At 44.2% G+C, this 23249-nt stretch overlaps 1 protein-coding gene across 1 annotated transcript in view; it reads left to right on the forward strand.

Moving 5' to 3' along the window:
* The window catches only part of LOC119597934 (probable cytochrome P450 CYP44), a 38282-nt gene that overhangs the window by 10030 nt on the left and 5003 nt on the right, over nucleotides 1-23249 (forward strand). The window contains exon 9 of the mRNA XM_037947602.1: nucleotides 341-507. Coding sequence (XP_037803530.1) covers nucleotides 341-507 — 167 coding nt within the window. The remainder of the gene's footprint in view (nucleotides 1-340; nucleotides 508-23249) is intronic.

Here is a 23249-nt window from a genome sequence, read left to right on the forward strand (position 1 = left end):
TAATTAAATTATTTTCTATAAACTTTATTATGTGAAATAAAGGAAAATAGCTTTTCTGAACTGTACATCAGAACACATTTTGGTGATATCTTTTGAAATAGTTTGTGTTTTGTTGAAACCATGAGCCAATGTCAAATAATATATCAAAGTGTTTGGGGTTATAGGATGTTATAAAAAGGCTTGTAATGAAATATACACACAAACATAATGTTACAGAAGAAAACATTTTCTTTTATTGCTATTACTATCAGCATGTGCCATAGAATGCCACAAAAAATCCCCACAGAAGTACATAAGTTTGTTACTAAATTATTATTCTCTTTCTTTGTTACTGAACCAGACATCACCTGTCCTCTTGGGGAACCTGCACTGTCTGGCTCTGAATCCAGAAGTACAAGAACAACTCTATCAAGAAATAAAAAAGAATGTTGATCCATCTTCACCTATAACAGTACACATAATAAATAAGCTACACTATCTGAAGGCTTTTGTGAAAGAGGTATTTAGGTAAGTGCTGATTTCCTCTTGAAACAGGTGAACTGGCAGAGTTTAGGTAAGTATTGCTTTTTTAAAGTAAGCAGATGAAAGTTATGAAAGAGGTTTTTAGGTAAAAGTCAGTCTGAAGTAATTAGCTGAAAGATAAGAGATCAAACTCTTTAGTTTTTGCAACATTCTAATTAAGGCAGGAGAGGTGGAATATGAGACTCTTGTGTGGAAGGGTTTTGGTCAAGCATTATTATTATTATTTTTTAATGAAAAGAAGGAAAGATAAGGTAAAGAATAAAACAGATATGTTACCCAGGTACTGTCCTACCTGTGCTAAGTGTGATCAGAGAGATATCTGATAAGTCTGTATCCTCATAAGCTGAATAGTTCAAAATTCTTTTGTAGTCCAGAGCTCAGGTATCTGAGGGTTATCTGCTAGTTTGCAATACACATTGTAAACTATGGAACTGGACCTACACCTGTTTGTTTGGCTGTATGATTGAGAACTGGTATTGTTTTCCCTTTGCATTAAGATAAGGAAAAATATAGTTGAGTAGTTGAGAAATCTTTATTATTGGTAACATTTTAGGCACAGGCAATCTGCAAGAAAGTGTGGGTCAATTCATATAACCATATTATAGGTAGCAGGTATCCATAAGGTCAGTGATGTAGCCTGACTTATATGAATCATAAAATAGACACACACACACACACACACACACACACACACACACACACACACACACACACACACACACACACACACACACACACACACACACACAACCCCCCCCCCCCAATCCCTTGCCCGTTGTTGTCATGGGGGGGGGGGGCTTAGGAGGTGAGGACTGGGACCCAATGGCGGGGAATTCCCCTGCCTTGGGACTCAGTCCTTGACTCAACTAATTTTGCATGGTCTTTGTCCCCCCCTGATTTTTCGTTTCTGCCCCTTCCCCAACCCCTTTTACAATCCACTTCCTAAAGTGTGAGAGCCGTGTTGAAAGGATCAAAGGCTGACTGCCTTTGATCCTTTCATGAACTGCCTGAGGGAGCCATGGGCATGTTATTTCCCTGTTTTTGTCTAGCCCTTACCCCTCAAGGGGACCCTGAGGGGTGGGTTGTTTCTCTCCCCAATATACTCCAGGCTTATCATGGCCAACAATGAAGATGTTATGACTTTATTAGGGGCAATGAGGCTTGCCCCTATATCAAATAGCCCCAATTCAAACTCTCCCAATTCCCTGACCCTAGGCTAGTACTTGTACATTATCCACCCGAGTCAGCACTCAATCTCCAGGAGATATTCTTACTCACCCAGCATGCTCAGCTTCATCACCTCTACCCCCACAACCTTATTCATCAACTAACCCATCCTCCCTTATTACTACTTTACAGCCTTATTGTCCACCTCCATAATACTACCTCCCTCAACACTACTCCCTCTTCCATACGCCCCTGTCCTTTTACTACCCCCATCTCTACAAATATCTTAAGTACTCTGTTTAGCCTGTGATCCCTTTACAGTAATGTCGCTCTCTCTACTCCTACACCCTCCCCAATACCTATACCTCCTACACCTTACTTCCCCACTTCTACCTCCTACCTTCCCCAGTTAAATTCTATTTTGGACTAGGAGCCACATGGTCTATTGGTAAAATGGCTTACAGAAATAGGCTTATGTATATGCCATACACACACAGGCACACACACACACACACAGGCACACACACACACACACAGGCACACACACACACACAGGCACACACACACACACAGGCACACACACACACACAGGCACACACACACACACACACACACACACACACACACACACACACACACACACACACACACACACAAACAGAAACACACACACACACACACACACACACACACACACACACACACACACACACACACACACACACACACAGGCACACACACACACAGGCACACACACACACACAGGCACACACACACACAGGCGCACACACACACACACACACACAGGCACACACACACACACAGACAGGCACACACACACACAGGCACACACACACACACACAGGCACACACACACACACAGGCACACACATAGGCACACACACACACACAGGCACACGCACACACAGGCACACACACACACTCAGGCACACACGCGACACACAAACAGAAACACACACACAACACACAGAAACACACACACTACACAAGAAACACACACACAAAAACACACAACACAACACGCAAACAAACGCCGCGCGCACACACATGGGCACACACACACAACACGGCACACACACAGTCACTCCCAACCACACACGCACAACCGTACACACAACGCACACACACACGTACACACACACGCACACACACTACACACACGCACACACCATCACACACACACGACAACACCGAAACATCACACACACACCACACACACACGACCACACGCACACACACACACCACAACGAACCAGACACACATAAACGTCATGACATAAGCACAGAACACCACACCAATACACACCCCACAAACACACACCCACCCACACACAAAACAACACACAACCCACACAGGCACACACACCCACACGCCACCACAACAGCACAACCACACACACCACAACACACACACCAGACACGCACACACACACCACACCAGCAAACACACACGGAAGCGTCACAGAACCACCCAAAGAACACACCTACCCACGCACCTGTATATACTTGTAACGGGTTTTATTGATAGAGTTCACACAGTAAGGACACAAATATTCGCCAACTTTTGAGCAAGCAAATCTTCTCGGGTCAGAAATCTGAACTGCGAGTTAGTCTAGCTATGTATATAGACTTCATCGCGGGGATCCTATACCCAAAATGCCATACACTGAAGCAAACAGAGCCAGGAAAATCTATAAATAACCTGCTCTTTTCTGCGTATCTGTGATGGGCGTTCATGACATGACATTCCCTACGGATATCTATGAATCACACGATCGCCTGGGAATCACCCAAAACATGTAAGCGACTTGAAGAGGGTGAGAAGCGTTTTATTAATAAGCGAATAATTATTCTAGGTTAAACCCTAGTCCTACATTAATTAACAGACGTAACCGCGGGTCACACCCACTAAAAGTTGTGATAGAATGAATAACTTTGGTTTTACCTGTACCTACTTTTCGAACAGAGTGCAGATCTATTAGGCGTTTACGCAACTCTGGGGTATAATCAGGCAGTCCTGTGCACTATGATATTGGTAAAATAGCTTACAGAAATAGGCTTATGTATATGTCATACACACACAGGCACACACACACACAGGCCCAAGTCAGTACCGATCCCAGACCCGGGTAAATAGAGAAGGTGGCTCGATAAAAACACCGGGCGGAAGGCAACGGCAAACCATCCTCTAAATTGCCAAGAAAATCATGGAAATCCATGATCGCCAACGTCCTTGTGGGACAGGGCACTTGAAAAAAAAAGTAATAAAGGCACATGGTATGTAATTAATTTTTCTATTTGAGCCTAATTTTGATCTTCCGGTGAACAGATGCTTGCCAGACATCTGCCGAGCAGTACCCGATGGGTCGGTCCTTAAAAAAATTTGGGGGTTCTATATTTTGCGGAGGCCCTGGGCCCGGGCCCAGGCACAGGCCAGGCACACACACCCACGCACAGGCACACACACCCACGCACAGGCACACACACCCACGCACAGGCACACACACCCACGCACAACACACACACACACACACACACACACACACACACACACACACACACACACACACACACACACACACACACATACACAGAAAAACACACACGGAAAAACATAAACAGAAACACACACACTCACACGGAAAAACAGACACACAAACAGAAACACACAAACAAAAACACACACACAAAAAAAACACACACAAACAAATTGAACAGATTCAACACACAGTATGGGAACACACGAGACGATGTCTAAGTGGGGTCACGTGTCAGGTCAACCTGCCTGGAGGGGGAGGGCTAGGCCGACGTTACCACGTCGGGTGCTGGCGACGAACTGTCGGGTCAGGCGAGGTCAGATAACATCGTCATCTACGTTCTCGCTGACTCAATGGTTCTTATTTGGGATTTGGAGCCACGTGGTAAACAGCCACGTGGTCTATTGGTACTTATGTATATGCTACATCGTACATTGCTCGGCCACCTACTCGCGCCTCGCCCTAGAGGCGCCTTAGATTTCCCTGAAGGGTGACCTAACTTGGCTGGTCATTTCGTTCTCGCGTGTGCTGTCCTGGTGCATCGTCGTGGCTGCTCGTCCCTCTTCTTCCTGGTCCTTGGTATAATTGTCCGTCATCGACGTCCACACGTCCTCCTTGACTTCGGATTTGTCTAGACTTCCTCATAGTCCTCGTCCAGGCCTAACTCGGCGGCGTCCTCGTCCACACGTCCTCACAGATCTCGTCCAGGTCCATCTTGGCGGCAAACTCGTCCTCGTCCTCGTAATCTTCCTCTGGACCACGGGCGTCAGGGCAGGGCGTCCTCTTCGGCACCTGTGGGCAGCTGATACCTGCACTGACGAGCTCCTGGAGTTGACTGGATCCGTGGGCGTCCGCCAGGCGTCGCCCATCCACAGCATCCTTGGGCGACTGGTACTTGCGTTGGCGAATTCCTGGTCCTTCCCTGGATTTACAGGCGTCTTGGCAGGTTGGTTTATTTCTTAATGCCAAGAAAACTAAGATCATGAAGATTCGAAGATAACCGGCAATGAACGATGATGAACATGTTACAATCAATGGAGTGGTTGTGGAAAATGTGAGAGTTCATTTATCTTGGAGCTGTTTTAACTAATACATATGATGATTCACCGGAGATAAAAAGAAGAATTACCATTGCCAAAAATGCCACAGTTACTCTCAATAATATCTGGAAAGACCGAAGCATTATCTTACAGACAAAGCTGAGGTTATTGAAGTCATTAGTTTTCCCAATTGCATCATATGGTTCTGAGTGTTGGGTGCTGAAGAAGATAGACAAGAAAAAGGTCAATAGTTTTGAAATGTGTTACAGACGAGTACTACGTACTAACTGGACAGAAAAGAAAACAAATGATGAAGTACTGAGAAAAATAAATTGTAAAGACCGGCCGTTGGACATCTTGAACAAAAGGAAACTAAAGTTTATTGGTCATGTGATGAGAAGTAAAAGTATTGAGAAAAACTTGCTGACAGGGATGGTGATAGGAAACAGAGGAAGAGGCAAACGGAAGACAAGACTGAGCGACAGCATCAGAGATATTTGCGGGCTGTCGATGGTACAAGTGGAAAGAAAAACAAAGGATGGTGGAGAGGTCCATGGCAGCTCAAACATGAGCATACCATTATTGATGATGGCAGGCAGCACCCATCCACTATATCATGGAATGGCTTAACACCTGCTTTGACAAACATCCAGGTCCGCAGACTATGGCAATCATCCGATGACGTCCTTCCCACAGCATCCTAAGGTGACCGGTTCTGGATCTTCCTTGGGTGCCGTGTCGGTTATCGTCGGTCCGACTGCAATATTTAGTCGGAGAACCAGATCATACACATAAGGGCCAGAAGTAAGAAAAAAAGAAAGGCAACAGAGAAGAGGGCGTGTTAAGTACCACTCATTCATTCATCAGCTATTGAGGGTCCGTTGTTGGACGTAGGCCTTCCCCATTTTTCTTGGTTACATGTTTGGGGAGTTTGGGCCCTACCCCACCGCGCTGGCCCAGTGCGAGTTGGCGGGGTTTGGATGGTGCTTCGTCTGGAGTCTCAGTCGTTACCTCCCCGACATCGTTGAATGTACTCGGTGCAGCCAACAACATCACTGACCCTTGCGAGCCTCGTCACCACGGCAAGGTGTCCATCCACTACTCGCACTGGCATGCGGCGATCTGTGTGTGCACTTGCACTGATTTCTAAGTACCACTAGCCGGTTATAATTTTTTTTTTTTTTTTTCGTTTTGTGTTTTATTTTCACAAGATAAAGAAAAATAGCAGTGATAGGAGACGTCAGTAGCGATCCGCATGGACCTATCTTGAACTACCAACCATCTCTGATAAATATGAGAGTAGATAAGGGAAACGACAACAGCAATCCGCAAGGATCTACTTGAACCAGTTGTCGTCACACAGAGAAGCAATAAATGTAAATTGTACATCATGTACGAGTTACTTGTCACGACTAACAAAATCATGGGCTAAAGAGATACATCACAAATCTTTACGCCGGCACTACAACAGCAGCAAACCCTATTAATGAAAAGGTTTCAGTGTCGTTTGTTCTGCGTGGATGAGTGAGTGAGTGAGTAATTGTGTGTGCATGTGAGCTACAGCGAGGGTGAATGAGAATGAAAGTGAGAGTGACCACACACAGAAAATTCACAAACATGAATATTAATGTTCACTATAACAAAACTGAAGTAAATTAGCAATGCTAGCTATATGAAATTATTTCAACTACCACATTGAATTCAACATTTAATGATATGCGACAAAATGTACGCATGAATGAATAGTGACGTGAAAAAAAAAGCAAGCTTTTTAGCAAACAAATCTTCTCGGGGTCAGAAAATATGAATTGCCGAGGTACATGTCTAGCTATGCATATCTTTTGTGACTTCAAGAGGGTGAGAAGGGTGTGATTGATAAGCGAATAATTATTCTAGCTTAAACCCTAGTCCTACATTATTTAACGGACGTAAGCATGGGTCGCACCGGCTTAAAGTTGCTGAATAACTTTGGTTTTACCTGTACCTACTTTTCAAACGTCGGAGCGCAGATCTATTAGGCGTTTATGCCTAATAGATCTGCGGGAAGATCCTACGCTATACTCAATATAATAAATTTTAATAAAATCGAGTTACAAGCTCCGTTATAGCGCCGATAGAACGTGTCACCAATGAGCATTGCTACAGTTAATCCCCTAGGTGTTAACAAAACAAAAACAACCAGATTATGGGAGACTTAGCGGTCATCTCTTGAACCATTCCACGTCGCCACCGACCGGGAAAAGAGAAAGCGAGGTCAGGTCAAGACAGGAAAAACAACCGGTCATCTATTAACCTTTTCCTCATCCCAAGTGACCGCAAGCGGAAGAAAAGGGGCGGTCAGGTCAGGGCGAGGGGAGGAATGAGATAAAAATAAAATGATATTTGTGATAAGATAAAATCACGAACTCGCTAAATTCGTTGCAGTTGAAAGAACATAAATCTCTAAAAACGAGAGAAAATAAATTAACTACTTAACTAAGGAATGATATTCATGTTTGTTGACCACATACCGCGATCACACAGTTAATGTGATCTGAGGTCAAAAGAATAGTGTGAGAACGTGCCATTTGCTGTCATTTAGCACTTTTTAGCCACAAAACCAATGTCTTAACACATTTAGAGGAGAAGAATGAAGGGAAAAGAAATAGAGAGAGAGGGGAAGGAGGCCCAAATGTGTACTTACCTGTTTTTTCTTAGACACTTCTTGGAGTGGTAACCCCCCCAATCCCTTGCCCGTTGTTGTCGTGGGGGGGCTTAGGAGGCGGAGACTGGGACCCAATGATGGGGAACTCCCCAACCTTGGGACTCAGCCCTCGACTCAACTAATTTTGCATGGTCTTTACTTTCCTTCCCACTTTTCGTTTCTGTCCCTTCACCAAACCCTTCTGCTATCCACCTCCTAAGGTGTGAGAGCCGTGCTGAAAGGATGAAAGGCTGACTTTGTGCCAGTCCTGAACGGCCTGAGGGAGCCATGGGCACGGTATTCCCCTGATTTTTATCTAGCCCTTACCCCTCAAGGGGACCCTGAGGGGTGGACTGTTTTTATCCCCAACATAATCCAGGCTTACCATGGCCAGTAATGAAAACTTATCTCCACTATTAGGGGCAATGAGGCTTGCCCCTTTATCAAATAGCCCCAAAGATGTAAACTCACCCGATTCCCTGACCCCAGGCTCTCCTTTGACCACGGCTCCGAACACTGCAACAACTACCCCCTCATCAATGCCTACTAGTACAGTAGCCAACAACCAATCCTTAAGGAACATTTCCACTCTCCCAGCACGCTCAACTTCATCACCTCTACCCCCACAACCTCCAACATCAACCACCCCATCCTCCCTTATTAATACCTTACAGCCTTATTGCCCACCTCCCCATAACACTACCTCCCTCAACACTACTCCATCGTCACGCACCCGCCCTTTGACTACCCCTATCACTACAACAATATTGAATACCCTCCTCAGCGCAGCCAAATGGGACCGATTTTTCGTGATCCCTCCCACAGCTCCCTACTCTGACAACACCCTTCTCTTCCAACAATGTCTCCAAAAACAAGTAGGTAAAGTCTCTTTCCGTAGTCGACCCGACCGCTCCCGTCTTGTCACAGTAACATCCGAAAACCAAGCTATAGCATTAACAAAACTAACAGACATATATGGTAACCCCATCCTTGCAGAACCCCATCCAACCCTCAATACTTGCACCGGAACAGTTTCAATCTCCCCAGCAAATTACCCAATCTATGACAAAGATTGGTCAGATTGTGGAGAAGACCTACTTGCCTGTCTCACAGACTATGATGCAACGTCAGTACAATGCTACTCCATTCCCCCCAGAGGTAATCGAAAGAAACCCACTAACATAGCCAAAATTACCTTCCGTAGACATGACCTTCCCTTTAACGTCTATATAGGAGAATCCCTCCCTGTTCGTCCATACCAACCTCCTCCACGTCAGTGCCAAAATTGTTGGCGTCTAGGACACCCAGCCAAACATTGCCGTTCCACAGCCAGATGCCCACTATGTGCCCAACCTGGCCATACCCGATCTAACTGCCCTGCACAATCACGCACATGTGCCAACTGTGGCGGCCCCCATAATGTATTTTATAGGGGCTGTCCCACCTACAAATTTGAGTCTGAGGTAGCAACTCTCAGATTCAAACTTGGACTCACACTACGTGAAGCCAGACAAGAAGCACGACGACGTGGTTTCTCTCTTACTCCTTACTCCAGTAATACTGCTCATTCTACCAATTATCCTAAACCCACCCCCCCTACATCTAAACCCCCCTCTTCGACCCCCTACCTTCCCCAGTCAAACTCTTTTGCCATCCTAAATCCAGACACTCCAATCTCTACTACAGATATTTCAATCACCACCACAACCCCAACACCTTCCCCTCTCCCTCCTCGCACTACCCGTAACAGACAGAACAAACTTTCCACCCCCTCTTCCCCTACCACACAATCACCTCCACCTTCCTTTACTCCTTTGCCTGAGACACCAGTCCCTCTCTTCCCCCCCTCACAAGAAATCCTATATCCCCCAAAACTCCCAAACCAACTCCTTAGAAGAAACCATTGAAAATATTCAAGATTACCTAATGAAAACTGACACTCGACCTCCAAATCTTACAACTCCTGCTCCTTCCACACTCCAAGTAACTGCTGATATCCATCCTCCTCCTAACGATATCCCCCCTACACCCAATCCTCCTACCCCTCCCAACACAACCCATCCCCCCGACCCCAACCCCGCCCACATTAACCCTCCCACCATCCCCTCTATCCTTCCACTCCCTCCTGGATACACACGTGAATCCCTTATGTCACAAGTATCCCCTTCCTCAGACCCTCCATCTCCTAATACCCCTCCTAGTAGAAACACCAACTCCCACACCTCTCCCATCTCAGACCTCTCAGTCCTTTTCCCACCCTCTAGCTGCTTCCCCCCTCAAAATCAGTAAAGTATAACTATCCTTCATTGGAATATTCGCGGTTTCCGCTCCCACAGACCTGACCTTCGTCATATCCTTTCCTCTTATAGTCCATCTATTGTATGCCTTCAAGAGACCTTTCTAACACATCCTCCAATACCAATCCCCAATTATCATTTTGTCTCATCCCCACATTCCCTTTATGTCTCATCCATACTTATCAATCAGAAACACCTTATGTCACACCTCCCTTTCAAACCAATGTCCCTTGCACAGTTATCCGTATCTTCCTTCATCGTTGGATCACAGTGATATCAGTCTACTTCTCCCCATCCCACCCCATTGACTTTGTTGCTTTTGAAAATCTAATTTCCCAACTTCAACCACCTTTCCTCATAGTTGGTGACTTTAACTGCCGCCACACTCTATGGGGGTGATTCTATCACAAACTCCGAGGCCGATCTCTAGAGCGCTTCCTCTCCACAGCTGACCTTACTATACTAAATTCAGATCGCCCCACACACTTTGATACACGCACACAATCTTTTTCATGCATTGACCTCGCTCTATGCTCCCCTTCTCTTCATTTAGATTTCCATTGGTCAGTCTTAGACCACTTTCCCTATAGTGACCACTTTCCAGTTCTCCTTTCTCCTACTTCATACGTACCACTCCCTAACTCCCCACGCTGGTGTTTTGATAGAGCTGACTGGCATACTTCACTTCACTCTCTGCTATTCAGACCCCTCCATCCTCCCTCACTTCCATTTCAGAAATGATACAGTATTTCACAAATACAGTCTTAAGAGCTGCACATACAGCTATACCTCGAACCTCAAGACCATATACCTCCAAATGTGTTCCATGGTGGAATTCTGATTGCACTAAAGCACTTCGCTTAAAACGTGCAGCCTGGAACAGTTACCGCTACAAGAGAGGTACTCCAAATCAATTATCAGCCCTTATCTCCTTTAAAAGAGCATCTGCCTATCTCCGTCGTACAATCCGGAATAGAAAAAACAAGTAGCTGGCGAATTATGTTTCATCAATTACATCCTCTACATCTATCTCAAATGTTTGGCGCCGAATCCATAAACTATCAGGCAAACATCCCCCCCATCCTGCCCCTGTCCTCCATATTCGAAATACCCTCATTTCTGATCCCCTCCAAGTCGCTAATGAACTGGGTGATTATTTCAGCCAGGTCAGTAGTGGTTCTCACCTATCTTCACACTTCACTTCTATTAAGACCACCAGAGAACGTACCCCCATTACCTTCACCCCATCCTCTGATGAGTCCTATAATGCCCCATTTTCTTCCTCTGAACTCATTGCTGCCCTACAATCGTGCCGTAACACTCATGAAGGCCCTGACGGTATTCACTACCGTATGCTCCGGCAACTCCCATCTTCCTCCTTATCCTTCCTATTAAAAATTTACAACCACATTTGGACATCAGGAAATTTCCCTTCTAATTGGCGAGAAGCTCTTATCCTTCCCTTCCTGAAACCCAATAAATCGGGTACCCTTCCTCAAGACTATCGCCCCTCGCACTAACTAGCTGCTTGTGCAAACTATTAGAGCGAATGGTGAACTTCCGCTTAATGTGGTATCTTGAATCTCACAATCTTCTCTCTCCTTCCCAATTCGGTTTTCGCCGTGCCAGAAGCACAGCTGACCCCCTTGCTCATTTTGAGACATATATTACATCTGCATTTGCACGCCATGAATCCATACTAGCTATTTTTTTTGATCTAGAAAAAGCATATGATACGACATGGCGGTACCATATCCTCCAACCATTGTCCTCTCTAGGCATACGTGGAAACATGGGCGTCTTCATAAAGTCCTTCCTCTCCCAACGCACTTTCCAGGTCAAAATCGCCTCTGCCACATCATCTTTCTTTCCCCAAATCGAAGGTGTCCCACAAGGCAGTGTGCTCAGTACCACTTTATTCCTTCTTGCTGTTAATGATATTGTCTCAGTTTTACCACCAGGAGCCCGGTCATCACTATATGTTGATGATTTAACCATCTATGCCTCTGGCACATCCATACCAAATCTCTACCAATTTCTTCAATCTGCAATCTCATCAGTATCTTCCTGGGCCACAAACCATGGCTTCCGCTTTTCTACCTCTAAATCTTTCTCCATTCTTTTCTCTCGCTCACGTGTAGGTCCTCTACCCCCACTCTTCTTATATGGCACTCCACTCCAGTGCCGTTCCTCTGGCAAATTCCTAGGTGTCATTTTTGACTCCAAACTGTCCTGGCGAGACCATATTCTACACATTAAAGAAAAAGCTCTCCGCCGTCTTCGAATCTTAAAAAGTCTCTCCCATATATCATGGGGCTCAGATCGCAAAACTCTCCTTCATCTTCATGTTACTTTGATCCTCTCCACTCTTGATTATGGATGCCATATCTACTCCTCTGCCTCAACTTCTCTCCTTGCCCATCTTGATACAATCCATCACTGTGGTCTTCGCTTAGCACTAGGCGCCTTTCGCTCCTCCCCAGTTGAGAGCCTGTACACTGAATCAGGCATACCATCTCTATCTCGACGTCGTGCCCTTCTCTCTCTCCGATGCTATGTTTGATTCCACCAATTTTCCCTCACTAAACTAAATATCCCACAACCCCTACTTCTTACCTTAGCTTCATCTCCACGATTACCTACTCCTTTCTCAACACGCATGGATACCCTCCTCTCACATTCCCCTTTCCCCCATCTCCAACCTCTCCCATTCTCTGTCCATTCAGTCCCTCCATGGCTCATACCTCACCCCCATATTTGCTCTTCTGTTTTCCCCGACCCACCAAAATCAAATATCCCTCCTACTGTCCGTCTCACACATTTCCTTGACCATGTCTCCACTCATTCCTCTAGTATTCACGTATATACTGATGGCTCCAAATCCACCTCCCGGGGCTGGTTTTGCAGTAATCTTCCCAACTCGTACTTTCAAATACTCCCTTCCTCCTGAATCCAGTGTCCTTACTACAGAATTGTATGCACTCCTTTTTGCTCTAAAACACATATACTCACTTTCCTCTTCCTCTTTTACAATTTTTACTGACTCTTGTAACTCATTAACTCTCATAAAGTCAATACACACCACCAACCCCCTTGTTTGTAAGATCCAGAACTGGTTGTTCTACCTGTCCACACGCCATAAAACAATCAAATTTTGCTGGGTGCCCAGCCATGTTTGGGAAACCCCGGGAATGAACAGGCAGATACACTAGCAAAGCCACGCCTCTATGTCCACATCATACCAACCACGCTTCTCACATATCCCAGCCACGGATTATTACCCACACTTTAAGACCTTCTTGTATAATCGATGGCAATCTTTTTGGTCAAGCCTCCGCACTAATAAATTACATTCTGTAAAACTATCAATCTCCTCCTGGTCAGCTCCATTTCATCGGAACAGACGTTGGGAGACTGCTCTCGCCCGCTTACGCATTGGCCACACCCGTCTAACACACTCCTATCTGATGTCACAATCTGATCCACCCTTATGTTCCTTATTTAATGTTCCCCTTTCAATCCCACACATCCTATTATCGTGCCCACGTTTTGAAACAACCCGTACCTCTGCTTTCCCCCATCTATCCTCCCTTCACCGACCTCCCAACCTATCAGACATCCTTTCAGAATCCCACACTTTCTGCTTCAACAACCTATTCTCTTTCCTCAAACGTATACATATCCTTCATCTAATCTAACTCCTTACCACACCCGACCCTAACCCTTTCACTCACCAATTCCTTTGCCCAGCTTAGACAACTAATCACTAAGTCAACCACCCTTCCCAAACATTAACTATAGTGCTACATGACCTTAGATGTCTAGCACATTTCTCTTGCTTTTAACCATTAACCATTAACCATTCTTGGACCCCCCCAATCCCTTGCCCGTTGTTGTAGTGGGGGGGCTTAGGAGGCGGAGACTGGGACCCAATGATGGGGAACTTCCCAACCTTGGGACTCAGCCCTCGACTCAACTAATTTTGCATGGTCTTTATTTTCCTTCCCACTTTTCGTTTCTGTCCCTTCACCAAACCCTTCTGCTATCCACCTCCTAAGGTGTGAGAGCCGTGCTGAAAGGATGAAAGGCTGACTTTGTGCCAGTCCTGAACGGCCTGAGGGAGCCATGGGCACGGTATTCCCCTGATTTTTCTAGCCCTTACCCCTCAAGGGGACCCTGAGGGGTGGACGGTTTTTATCCCCAACATAATCCAGGCTTACCATGGCCAGCAATGAAAACTTATCTCCACTATTAGGGGCAATGAGGCTTGCCCCTTTATCAAATAGCCCCAACAATGTAAACCCACCCGATTCCCTGACCCCAGGCTCTCCTTTGACCACGGCTCCGAACACTGCAACAACTACCCCCTCATCAATGCCTACTAGTACAGTAGCCAACAACCAATCCTTAACTTATTAATACCTTACAGCGTTATTGCCCACCTCCCCATAACACTACCTCCCTCAACACTACTCCATCGTCACGCACCCGCCCTTCGACTACCCCTATCACTACAACAATATTGAATACCCTCTTCAGCGCAGCCAAATGGGACCGATTTTTCGTGATCCCTCCCACAGCTCCCTACTCTGACAACACCCTTCTCTTCCAACAATGTCTCCAAAAACAAGTAGGTAAAGTCTCTTTCCGTAGCCGACCCGACCGCTCCCGTCTTGTCACAGTAACATCCGAAAACCAAGCTATAACATTAACAAAACTAACAGACCTATATGGTAACCCCATCCTTGCAGAACCCCATCCAACCCTCAATACTTGCACCGGAACAGTTTCAATCTCCCATCAAATTGCCCAATCTATGACAAAGATTGGTCAGATTGTGGAGAAGACCTACTTGCCTGTCTCACAGACTATGATGCAACGTCATTACAATGCTACACCATTCCCCCCAGAGGTAATCGAAAGAAACCCATTAACATAGCCAAAATTACCTCCGTAGACAGACCTTCCCTTTAACGTCTATATAGGAGGAGAATCCCTCCCTGTTCGTCCATACCAACCTCCTCCACGTCAGTGCCAAAATTGTTGGCGTCTAGGACACCCAGCCAAACATTGCCGTTCCACAGCCAGATGCCCACTATGTGCCCAACCTGGCCATACCTGATCTAACTGCCCTGCACAATCACGCACATGTGCCAACTGTGGCGGCCCCCATAATGTATTTTATAGGGCTGTCCCACCTACAAATTTGAGTCTGAGGTAGCAACTCTCAGATTCAAACTTGGACTCACACTACGTGAAGCCAGACAAAAGCACGTCGACGTGGTTTCTCTCTTACTCCTTACTCCAGTAATACTGCTCATTCTACCAATTCTCCTAAACCCACCCCCCTACATCTTCTTCTACCTCCTACCTTCCCCAGTCAAACTCTTTTGCCATCCTAAATCCAGACACTCCAATCTCTACTACAGATATCTCAATCACCACCACAACCCCAACACCTTCCCTCTCCCTCCTCGCACTACCGTAACAGACAAACAAACGTTCCACCCCTCTTCCCCTACCACACAATCACCTCCACCTTCCTTACTCCTTTGCTTGAGACACCAGTTCCTCTCTTCCCCCCCTCACAAGAAATCCTATATCCCCCAAAACTCCCCAACCAACTCAGAAGAAGAAACCATGAAAATATTCAAAATTACCTAATGAAAACTGACACTCAACCTCCAAATCTTACAACTCCTGCTCCTTCCACACTCCAAGTAACTGCTGATATCCATCCTCCTCCTAACGATATCCCCCTACACCCTATCCTCCTACCCCCTCCCAACACAGCCCATCCCCCCCGACCCCAACCCCGCCCACATTATCCCTCCCACCATCCCCTCTATCCCTTCCACTCCCTCCTGGATACACACGTGAATCCCTTATGTCACAAGTATCCCTTCCTCTTCCTCATCTCCTAATACCCCTCCTAGTAGAACACAAACTCCCACACCTCTCCATACTCAGACACATCTCAGTCATTTTCCCACCATCTAACTGCTTCCCCCATAAAAATCAGTAAAGTATAACTATCCTTCATTGGAATATTCGGTTTCCGCTCCCACAGACCTGACCTTCGTCATATCCTTTCCTCTTATAGTCCATCTATTGTATGCCTTCAAGAGACCTTCTAACACATCCTCCAATACCCCAATTATCATTTGTCTTATCCCCACATTCCCTTTATGTCTCATCCATACTTATCAATCAGAAAACACCTTATGTCACACCTCCCTTTCAAACCAATGTCCCTTGCACAGTTGTAATGTTCCCCTTTCAATCCCACACTTTCTGCTTCAACAACCTATTCTCTTTCCTCAAACGTATACATATCCTTCATCTAATCTAACTCCTTACCACACCCGACCCTAACCCTTTCACTCACCAATTCCTTTGCCCAGCTTAGACAACTAATCACTAACTCAACCACCTTTCCCAAACATTAACTATAGTGCTACATGACCTTAGATGTCTAGCACATTTCTCTTGCTTTTAACCATTAACCATTAACCATTCTTGGAGTGGTCGAGTGGTTTTTCTTCAAAGGTTTGGCATTCGTGCTACGAGCCGAAAAGAGGCAGCGACCACCCTGCAACCAGTCAGTAAGAGTCTCAGAAGAACTCTAGTACAGGGTTCTTCAAAGTACGGGTCGCGACCCAGTACTGGGTCGCAAACTCATATTCAGTGGGTCGCCACATGATAATAATAATAATAATAATAATAATAATAATAATAATAAAAATAATTATAATCCAATTTTTTCATAAATGAGAGAGAGAGAGAGAGAGAGAGAGAGAGAGAGAGAGAGAGAGAGAGAGAGAGAGAGAGAGAGAGAGAGAGAGAGAGAGAGAGAGAGATTGTGGTGAGGGAAGGGACACGCGCGTTTCATTCCTGTCCGAGACAGGACTAATACGCATTCAGAATCTTCACTCGTCAGATAAGGATAAGTCCGATATGCGAAGCTTAGCCTCGGCCGGGCTATGCCATGAGGGGAGCCTGGCCTGTGTCGACAAATGCCGACTCGCTCACGTGTGTCAGCTGGTGCTGACTCGGCTGAACCTAGTCCTTACCCGCCGTGGTGCCCAGCCACAGCAATAACCTCCGGGCGACAATTGCAACTTCTCGCGCCTGGGCGGGGCGCGAACCGCCGACCCCTCGGATGAGAGGCCGTCACGTTACCATTGTACTAGCCTGGAGGCTCACTCGTCAGAGTCACGAAATTTTCATCAGTTACGTTTGTACCGCGGGAGCGTAAAAATAGACACAGAGAACTCCTCAGTGACACATACAGTTATACCGAACGCTTAAACAAAATGGATCGTTTTGTTATAAAACGCGTCTCTGTTCAGTCGTCAAGTACGTGTGCACCTGATAAAAACACACAGGCCAACGAGCCTGGCTCGATCATAAGAGAGGCCGCATCTACATCAGCTTCTGAGCCGCCTCCCAAGAAGAAAGTCAAGTCATGGACAAGGCAGTACAGTGACGAGTTTCTGAAGTATGGCTTCGTCATAAGTGTGAACAGGAAAAGGGAGAACCAAGGCCTCAGTGTGTGATTTGCAGTGAAGTTCTCGCAAATGAGAGTAAGCCATCAAAATTAAAGAGACATCTCGAAACAAAGCATCCTAGTCTGGCTACAAAACCAGTTGACTATTTCCAGAGAAGAAAGGAACAACTGAAGATGTCAGTGAAAGTTCTAAATACAGCAACCACTCTAAATGACAAAGCACAATTAGCATCATATATAGTTTCATATCGCATTGCAAAAGAGAAAGTACCATACACATGTGGTGAGAAACTTATTCTCCCATCTTGCGTGGATATAGTGAGCACGATGCTCGATGGAAAGTCGGCAGACAAGATCAAATGTGTCCCAATCAGTGATACAACAGTGTCACGGCGGATAAGTGATATCGCAGACCTACAGACTGCTGGAGAATTTGCTATTCAGCTGGACGAAGGTACTGATATATCTAACTGTGCAGTGCTCCTGGTGTACGTCAGATACGTACATGAAGATGACTTTTTGGAAGATATGCTTTGCTGCTTAACCTTACCTACACATTCATCAGGATCTGAGATATACAGAGTGCTGAATGACTGCATAGTTGGAAAATACAAGCTGAAATGGGCCAATTACAAAGGAATTACAACCGATGGAGCAGCAAATATGACTGGGAAAAAGAGCGGTGTTGTGACAAAAATATCAGAAGCAGCCGGTAATGATGTAACTTGGAGACACTGTTTCATCCACCGTGAAGCGCTGGCTGCCAAAGGTATCCCAGACAATCTCAGAGGTGTTTTGAATGACGTTGTGAAAGTTATCAACAACACAATCAAAGGAAGTGCACTTAACAGTCGGTTGTTTGAACTCTTGTGCCTGGACATGGGAACTGATCATTCACACCTTTTGTACCATACGGAAGTTCGATGGCTCTCCCGCGGGAGAATTCTAACAAGGGTTTATGAGCTAAGAATGGAAATTCATATTTTTCTTCTCGAGAAAAAATCCAGTATGGCAAGCTTGTTTTGCAATGATGAGTGCATTCTAAAACTTTCATATTTATCAGACATTTTCTCAAAGCTAAATGAGCTTAATCTAAAACTGCAAGGGAAAGAAACTGATGTATTCCGACACTGTGAGGAAGTAGAAGCATTTAAGAAGTCAATAATGCTGTGGCAAGCAAGGCTTGCTGTTGATCAACCTCTTTACTATATGTTCCCAACACTTTTGCAGCATATTGAAGAACATAATAACTACAGTGAAGAAACCATGAAGAAATTGAAATGTGATATACAGCTGCACCTCCATTCTTTGTCAAGCAGTTTTGAACAGTATTTTCCTGAAGAAAACCTTAAGAATATAAGAGACAACCATTGGGTGAAGGACCCTTTTGCATTTGAAAAACCAGAAGCTGTTATAGGGCTAAACTTTACACCTGATGAAGAAAATGAACTTCATCTGACAAGTGATACATCATTACGAATCAAGATGCGGTCATCACCTCTGTCATCATTCTGGATAAGTGTTTCCAAGGAATATTCACATCTAAGTAAGAAAAGTATTTTACTTTTGATCCCCTTTACAACTACATACTTGTGTGAAGCTGGGTTCTCAACCTTGACAAAACTAAAAAGCAAAGAAAGAAATCGACTCAATCCTACAGCCGACATGCGTGTGGCGTTATCCTCCTGCAAGCCAGACTGGAATAAGATAACGAAAGACAAGTAGGCACACCAGTCACACTGAACACGTAAGTGCAGACTATTTTTCCTTGCTTTCCTGCAGCAGTGTATTCAACTTTACTCCGATTTCGTATTTTTTATAACTTTTTAGGTAAACTTAACATGTTTTCAATATAGCCAGTTTTATATAGATATGTGTGTGTGTGTGTGTGTGTGTGTGTGTGTGTGTGTGTGTGTGTGTGTGTGTGTGTGTGTGTGTGTGTGTGTGTGTGTGTGTGTGTGTGTGTGTGTGTGTGTGTGTGTGTGCAATATAACTGATATCAAGTTTATGAAGAGAAAGGTACAATAAAATGGACATACTGGGTCGTGAAGATAACACAGAAAATCAAACTGGGTCGTGATGAAAAAAATTTGAAGAACCCTGCTCTAGTACAATGGTGAACAGTAATGGTAGTCAACGTACGCAGGACTTACAACACAAGTAAAGGGGTGAACACATGCTACGACCTGGCTTAAGGTAAAACCTGCCCAGAGGGGGAGGGCTAGGCCGACCTTATCACGCTGGACACTGGCAACGAACTGTCAGGTCAGGCGAGCTCTGATTACATCTCATCTATGCCCTTGCTGACTCAATGGTTCTTATTTGGGATTTGGAGCCACGTGGTAAACAGCCACGTGGTCTATTGGTACTTATGTATATTCTACATCGTACACACATACACACAGAAACACGCACACACACACAAACGTACACACATGCACACAAACGTACACATGCACACAAACGTACACATGCACACAAACGTACACACATGCACACACACGTACACACATGCACACAAACGTACACACATGCACACAAACGTACACACATGCACACAAACGTACACACATGCACACAAACGTACACACATGCACACAAACGTACACACATGCACACAAACGTACACACAAGCACACAAACGTACACACATGCACACAAACGTACACACACACACACACACACACACAACACACACACACGCAGACGCACACACACGCAGACGCACACACACGCAGACGCACACACACGCAGACGCACACACACGCGCGCGCTCACACACACGCGCGCTCACACACAAACACACACACACACACGATACTTAACAACATTGAAGCACGAAAACCTTCCATAGTTACCCATCATTGTCACGAGAGAAAACGGAAGTTTCCTTGCATTCGACACCGCCTCGGGAGCGGCGGCCACAGCAGCTCCTGGCACTTGAGGGTCGACTAAGATTTATCGCAATGGCTTCATTTTGCGAAGAAAACCTGACAAGGGAAGAAGCCGAAGGATTTATAAGGAATATCCTGTGTGAAGAGATTCCAACATCCTTGGATTTGCTTTGGATTAACAAGATTATCCAAGCTTTCCATAGAAGGATACCTTATCAGGCATGGATCAGCTTTGTGTTGTGATTATGGTTGTTAATTGATAGATGCATAGAAAACACTCACACACACACACACACGCACGCACGCACGCACGCGCACGCACGCACGCACGCACGCACGGACACACACACACACACACACACACACACACACACACACACACACACACACACACACACACACACACACACACACACACACACACACACACACACACACACACACACACGCACACACACACACACACACACACACACACACACACACACATACATACATACATTTCACGAAATCCCTAAAATTTTCCGTAAATTCATGAAATCACCGTTTCACTCGGGGATTTCATGAATTTACTGAAATATCCAGGAAATTCACGAAATACCCGAAATGGGAGGTCAGGGATTTCTTGAAATTACTGTTTTGATCTTTTTCTCATGTGGATGATGTGCGGACGAGCAAGGGTTAGAATTATGACCTGCAATAATGTCCTTAATAACATTAATAGAACTGCTGTCACAAGGAGCGTCTTTCGGATTTAAAATATTTGAAAAATCCATTATTTAGTTCCTAATAAAAACATGACAACAGGTATCTATAACATTAATTTTATTCATAAGAACATACATTTGTTCATTCATAAGAGTATACATATATTGCTATATCATAACTATTCATTACATTGCTATCTGGTTATTCAACAATCAGCATTTATTAGCACAGTTGACACTTCCATGGCATTAAGAGTTACATTTCGTCTTAGCTTTGAAACACTTACATCTGTTAGTTGAACATTTCTTCAGACCACTACAGTTGCATCTAGTGAATCCCTGACCACTTCCCATCACATGACCAATAAACTCTAGTTTCCTCCTGTTCAAAATGTCCAACAGCCGGTCCCCACAATTTATCTCTCCCAGCACCCCATCACTCGTTTTCCCCTCTGTCCAGCCAACACGTACCCCTCGTCTGCAACACCACACTTCAAAACCATTGACCTCTTTCCCGTCCATCCTCCCCAGCACCCAACACTCAGAACCACATGACGCAATTGGGAAAACTAATGAGTTCAACAACCTCAGCTGCATCCGCAAAGCAACGCTTCGGTCTTTCCAGATGCTATTGAGAGCAACTATGGCACTTTTGGCAATGGCAACTCTTCTTTTTATCTCTGTTGAATCATCACATGTACTAGTCAAAACAGCTCCAAGACAAGTGAACTCCCTCACACCCTCCACAACCACTCCATTGACTGCAACATGCTCACCATCGCCCACTGCCGGCCATCTTTGAATCTTCATGATTCTAGTTTTCCTGGCATCAAGAAACAAGCCAGCCCCTCACTTGCCTCTCCAACCCCATCCAGCAGTTGTTGTAGTTCAGCGACACTGCTGGTAATCAAAACCATACCACCGGCGCATCTCAGACCCAACACCCTGAATCCTCCAACATCCACAGTTCCCATATATATATATATATATAACACACACACACACACACACACACACACACACACACACACACACACACACACACACACACACACACACACACACACACACACACACACACATATATGTATATATACCTGTATATATGTGTTTATATATACATATACATATATATGTGTATATATATATATATATATATATATAAAATTTATATACATATTTATATTTTTGTATTTATGCATAAACACAAACACCAACACAGTAACATGTACACAAAGATGAAAAGGAATACAGCCATGATAAGAAAAGAATCAATATCATGGTAGCTGTTTTCCTTTATATATATATATATATATATATATATATATATATATAATATATATATATATATACATAAATATATATACATATGTATATATATATATAATAATATATATATTAAAAATATAATTACATATTATATATATACATATATATATTATATATTATACATCATACATACATACATTACATAATACATAATATATATATATAATATTATATATACATACATAATAATACATACATACATATATATATACATACATACATACATATACATATATTTAAAATATATAACATATATAAATATATTAATATAAAATACATATATATAAATAAATAATTAAAAATATATATACATATTATTTAAAATACATAATATAAAATATTATAAATAATTATATTATAATATATTATATATAATATTATTATAAAATATATATATATAATATATATATATATATTATGTATACATGCATAAAATTTATAATTTAACTAGAATTTAAAAAAATGTTTATACAAATAGGTGTGTGTGTGTGTGTGTGTTTTTGTGTGTGGGTGTGTGTGTGTGTGTGTGTGTGGGTGTGTGT

This window comes from Penaeus monodon, chromosome 40 (assembly GCF_015228065.2).
Source record: "Penaeus monodon isolate SGIC_2016 chromosome 40, NSTDA_Pmon_1, whole genome shotgun sequence".
Lineage (NCBI taxonomy): Eukaryota > Metazoa > Arthropoda > Malacostraca > Decapoda > Penaeidae > Penaeus > Penaeus monodon.